This window comes from Dromaius novaehollandiae, chromosome 3, assembly GCF_036370855.1.
Source record: "Dromaius novaehollandiae isolate bDroNov1 chromosome 3, bDroNov1.hap1, whole genome shotgun sequence".
NCBI lineage: Eukaryota > Metazoa > Chordata > Aves > Casuariiformes > Dromaiidae > Dromaius > Dromaius novaehollandiae.
Window position 1 is genome coordinate 80,045,580 of NC_088100.1, and position 6,000 is coordinate 80,051,579.

The following is a 6,000-nucleotide window of genomic DNA, read 5'->3' on the forward strand; positions in this document are numbered from 1 at the left end:
CTGATCTAGGTGCCATCCCTTGCAACACAGAATAACACACACACACGTTTATTGCCAACATTAGAAGTGGTGCAGACTAAACTCTGCAGAAGATGCAGATACACACTAACCACCTTACCAGATTCAGAAGTTATTGAATACTAACAGCTCTCTCTCCTCGCTCCTCTTACTGTCTTCACTTCTCCAGTTCAGAAAAGTCCAGTCTGATCTTAATCCAAAAATACTGCCATTATAGAATATGAAACTTCTCCTCACACTTCTGCCTTTCCCTGGGACCTGACTTCTTTGCAACATGTATTTTGGCAGCTCTGTCACAGCAGAGGAAGACCTAAAGTAGCTCTTTCCCACCTTCCCTCTGTTATCTAAATGGTAAATGAAACCTATATCCATGATTGAGGGAAAAAGTACTCAAAGCTAGACAGCCAGAACACACCTATTCTCCCTTTTCGTGAATGGCTGCAAAATACCTTTACACTGAGAAGACCGTTTCCAAAAACATGTCTGAAAATACAGACCATAAATTCATGAACCGGCATCTCCCTTCCTTCCCTTCTTTGGTTCAGCATAAGACACTTTACTCTTTGTATCTTCCAACACAACCAATAATAATTTCCTTTCTTACTCCATTCTTCTTATGGTATTCTCATATTTTACTAATATGCAATAAGACGCTAGAGATCAACAACACTAAGAACAGTGAAAATATACTACCTGGGAGATGACCAATTCTATGTGCAAAAGTTACTTTTAATCTTAAAACAAACACATATTTGCACAGATGATCCCATAATAAAGCCAACCAGAAACAATGGTTTCAGCAAGATCGTTCATGGCATCTAGCACTGAGACCAACTATGAACATACAAGTGTATAAGGTCATAATTATGAAGAGTTTCCAAATACAGATGCCATTTAAACACCCACAACTGTCAACAATAAATCAATTCCTTCCTTTTGCACACTGCTTGTATGGGATTTTACAAGACTGCTGAAATTTTACAGGGTGGAGTAAAATTGTTGAAAGAGGAACCTTCTGCCAGTCACTGCTGTAATTTGTTGAAGCCTCATCCAGCCCATTTCACTGCCATTTATCATTACCCATTTGTTTGCCCACCCTTCAGGCAGCTTGTGACAGTCCTTGTATGCAGCCAATTTGAACTGCTTTCAAATAACAGTTTGCCTTACTATGCTTATTTTGCAAACCCCTTCCATTTATATATATTTTTCAGAATTCTTAATCAGCTTTATCATTTTCTTCAGATACTTTTCTTTAGCTAGTAAGAGCTCAAATAAGGACTGAGGGAACAAGAAGGGGAGTTGGGGATTAATTTAAAAGCATTCCCTACCTGCTTGCTATAGAAGACTAACAGGCTGTGAAGTTAGCCTTGGCCTCTGTACAGGAGTTAGGTGTGCATTCATTTAAAGTGATGACTGGTAAATTCAGTCAGCTAAACATAAGGAACATCCTAGTGCTCCCTACAATTTCATACTACATTCCTGAGTACACAAGGAACCATCAGTTGGTCTTCAATACCAGTGCTGTATTTTTTTGCATTTATCCTTACAATATTTGCAAAAGAGAAGACACTTGAGGTGTACTGCTTGTAATGACACAACACTTCTCAAGCAGCTGTTCATAAATATTTGAATGCTCAGATGACCAGGCACATCCTGCTTCTCACCCATCTTTTATTTGAATGGCTATTTGAAAAGACTCAAAAGGTTTCTTGCACAAGTGCAGAGCAAGTAAAAAAAGAGAGAGAATTCATCCCTGAAAACTGTATGCTCTAGGAAGAACCTAGGCAGGTGATGGACATGGTAGATTGGTCTGTATCTGTACCTGTGGACTTATAAAAGTTCCTGTTTATAGATAACAGGAAGCAATGCAAGCAGTACAACAACTTTTTTCAGTAAAGTTCAAAGCCAGTACCTAAAATAAGAAATGGATGGATTTTGTTAAGAGTGGCCTAGCCCAAAAGACTATTAGATGTAGAAGGAAGTACCATTTGATGCCTTATCTGTTTGAAGTGAAGTTCATCTATAAAAAAAACATTTCAGACCTCTGTTTAAGTGCACGCTTCTGAAGTGGAGTTTTCTAAAAGGCTTTCAATTTGGACAACACTGGCTTGTGTTTTCAGTAGCTTCCTTGTGAAGTCTCTATGTTCAAATCAGGTTATGTCTTGCCCAAAAGCATATGTGCAGGGGGAAAGGGGTATCTACGCCTGAATTGGACTGAATCCAACTATTCTGTATTGTGTCTTAAGAGGCAGTACTGAAGTGTTACTAACTTCGTCCAAATCTCAATGTTCTGATGAACATTTTTGGGTTGACTCATCTCTGAAATAAAAACTGCCAGATTTAAAAATAAAACTATTGCAGTGTTTGTGGATTAGATTTTCCTGATAAACAAATGAAAAGTTAGTATATACTAACTGAATAAGAATAGATATAAAAGCAGGGCCTTTCCTCATTTCCTTTAAAGTACAAGTTATTATTATATAGAAAAATTAATTTGAACACAAAAATAGGTTTCAGAAAAATTAATATTTTAGTGTTAGAAAATGCATTTGATTAGGAAAACAGGGTAGCATAAGATCCATACAATTCAGTGTTCTAAGTTTAAAGAATTTTATGGTTTTACAAAAAGTGTAGTACTATTACAATTTCATACTTTTCTCACCACCGTTATTACTATACATTGCCTATAGCTTTAAAACTTCATTCACTGGAAACGCTTGATTGCATGTGCCATAAGCATATGCACTTTCACATCTTGCAGTCTAATTATGGTTAAAAGGACCAGAAAGGGGAAAGAAAAAGCAAACAGTCCTTTGCCCCCATCTTACCATTCAAAAACTCCTTAAGATAAGCAGACCACCTCATTTGTCCATTCATTGTCAAATATTCTTTTTTAAAAAGAGATAATACTTGTCCTAATCTGTCAGGAAGTACACCACAAAACACTGTCATTATTGATATCAGCTGATATATCTCAGAGAGTACTCACTTGGGGCGGGGCGGGGGGAAAACACTGCATCTTCTATAGTAGTAAAGGCTCAAATTAATTAGAGGGCAAAGCCCTCAATTTGGACTAGTTTTAATGGAATTTTTTTTAAAGCTTTAAAAAAAAAAAAAAAAATAACTGTGAGAGTGACTGAGTACTGCAACAGGTCACCCAGAGAGGCTGCAGATTCTCCATCCTTAGAGGTATTCAAAAGCCATCTGGCCACAGTCCTGGGCAACCTCCCCTAGTTGACTCTGCTTGTGCAGGGAGGCTGGACCAGATGATCTGCAACGGTCCCTCCCAACCTCAACCATTCTGTGATAAAAAAAAAAAAGTTTATTTCAGTGAGCCAATTTCGAAATTCGGCCATTAAAACTGTCACAAGTCCAGCTTCCAAGCACACATACCTGTACTCATCCTTTACAAAAGAGCAGTCTATTACAATCTTACCTGAAACACAATTGTTAAAAATGGGTATAAAAATTACAGCTGAAGAAATGTTTCCTCAAGTCTTCCAAAATACCAATGAAAATTGCTATTTAGAAACAAATAAATATTATCTTTTAGTGTTTTACAAGCAAATATTAAACTTTAAATTGAAGCTGGCAGTGAAAATAATACTGAAATTTAACTTCATTTTTCTTTATTATTCCAGGTTACCAGGTTTTTTTTTTCCAGTCCAGACTACAGAAGAAAAAAGAAAAGAAGAAAGAAGCAAAAAAGTAGAGTAAACAGCCTAAGGAGAGACTTCCAAAAGCACTTAAAAGTTCAAAGGAGACAGGCATCTAGGTGGATTTGGGGAGGGGGGGGGGGGGACGACCTGGCACAATGCCTACCTCTTTAAGCATTAGAGAAAGTTAAAACCTTGGCTCTTAGTGATAAATAGGGTAGATTTAAAATATGGTATCAATAGTTTAATGTATGGCAATGGCATCAATATAGATGTTTGTGGGGGACATCACTAATTCTGTTCTGGGATACACATCTTACATAAAAGATTCCCCTTACACAAGAGAACTATGCAGGTCCTGGGAAGTCAGTGTAACAGCTCTGATGTCTCCCTTTAACTCTGCCAAGTGGTCATTTCCGGGAGGCCTCTCGGCTATCATTAGCACAAGACACCTGAGTGCCCTCTCGAAGCCAAGGGCAGGTGGATTGCCAGTTAAATATTTGCAGATAAGATTACTGCATAGCCACTGCCATGTTGCAGAGGCTCAGTAGGTGTGCAAAGTCTTTCTTCTTCCCTTCACTTTGCGATGCTCCAAAAACAATGCAGACTCATCTCAGAAGCAGAGGCATAAATTCATAGATTTAAACTGACGGTCTCCCTTTACTTCATTAAAAAAAAAAAGTACTTCTAAATTGCTGGACAGACAGCAGACAGCCTTCTATTTTCGCAGCAGCTAGGACCAGAAGCCACGTCTACACATCTGTCTGAATCTGGCTCAGTGCGGCTTCCAGGATTTAACAGCATAGATGAAAACGCCACTCAGACTGAAACACTTAATTAGTTATGCGTGTGCTCTTTTTCCAGCCACCCGTGATGAGCAATTGGTTTTTCCGCTGTGAAAGAAACTTTACACCAGCTTGCCCTCGCTAGGTCATTTCGCGCACGAAGCGACACCAGGCACCGCGCAGCCCGCCCGGCCGCTTTCCGCATTTTTGCGGCGTGACACCCGCCCAGCCGCCCCGCGGGAGACGCCTCAGCGGCAGCGGCACCAGCGGCCTCCCGCGCCCCCGCGGACGGTTTCGCCGGGGGCTCGAGCCCAACGGCCGCCGCCCGCACGAGCCCGGCGCCCCCCTACCCCCGCGGCTCCCTCAGCAGCCTCCGCGAAGGGCCCGGGCCTCCCCAAGGGCGGCGGCAGGGGAGGCCTCCGGGCGCCCGGCAGGTGGTGAGGCCCGGCGGGGGAGAGCCGCCCCGCGGCGCCTGCTTACCCGTGGTGGAGAGCACAGTGCTGGCGAAGAAGAGGGAGGAGGTGAAGTCCCAGTTCCAGTTGCCCGAGGCGTTGCTGAGCACCGAGACGCCGTAGTTGCTTGCCTCCAGCACCCGCAGCAGGAACTGCTCCAGCTGCTGCTCCGAGAGGCAGGCGTGCTCCTCCAGGAAGCGCTGCTTCAGCTTGCCCAGCTCCTGGCGCAGCAGGTCCTCGTAGGGCAGCTCCACCGAGGAGAACACCACGGCGCCGAAGACCAGGTAGAGCAGGTAGCCCAGCACCAGCAGCGCGAAGCACCAGGCGGAGCGGTGCTGCTCCACCAGCCGCACGCAGGAGCTGCCCGCCAGCGACTGCAGCATCTTCCCAAGCCGGGCCCGGCCAGCTGCGGCCCCCGCGCCGGGCCGCGAAGTTGAAGGGCCGAGAGCAAGCGCGCCGTGCTGCGCCGCGCCGCCGCTCTTCCTGCTGGCTTTGAACGCGCGGAGCCGCGGTGATGTGGCGCTCACGTGGCCTCGCGGCGCAGGTGGCCGCCGCCACGCGCGCACACGCGGGCGGGCGGGCGCCAACGGCCGCCAACGGCCGCCAGGCCCCGGCCCTGCCCCCGCCCCCAGCCCGCCCCGCCGCCTGCGCAGGGGCTCACGCTTGAGCCCGTTGAATGAAAGGACGTTTGTATACATACGCATTTTTTTTCTTTTTAGCCTTCATATGTGTGGGAGTGGTACAGCCCAATCTAAAATTCAGTGTAAACCAACCGCAGAAACTCTCACTAGCTGCCACGGGGGCGGTACATGGCTGGGGAAATCAGTAAGGTTTCTTCCCCTTTTCATAGGAAAGTACCTCGAGATTTCCTGCCTTTGGTGTGCCCCCATCACAAATAAGAAAGCCCACAGCTAAAGACTCTCAAAAATCCTTCCACCAGTTTTTCATACTTCAAAAGGAGCTTGTCAAAGGAGAAGAAGGTAATTCCTAGCGTGGCGTTGCCCTAGCAGTGTGAGGCAGGGGATTCGTTTTCAGTTCCTCTGATAAAATGAATTCAGAAAGTAATCCCGGCAGCAGGCATTAATGGCT

The 6,000-nt window shown here is 44.7% G+C and overlaps 1 protein-coding gene across 1 annotated transcript in view; it reads right to left on the reverse strand.

The window, feature by feature from the left end:
- Positions 1-5,532, reverse strand: part of KCNK1 (potassium two pore domain channel subfamily K member 1) — a 34,941-nt gene extending 29,409 nt beyond the window's left edge. The window contains exon 1 of the mRNA XM_026117298.2: positions 4,940-5,532. Within this exon, the coding sequence (XP_025973083.2) occupies positions 4,940-5,294 (355 nt within the window). The 5' untranslated portion in view covers positions 5,295-5,532. The remainder of the gene's footprint in view (positions 1-4,939) is intronic.
- Between the last annotated feature and the right edge of the window lie 468 nt (positions 5,533-6,000).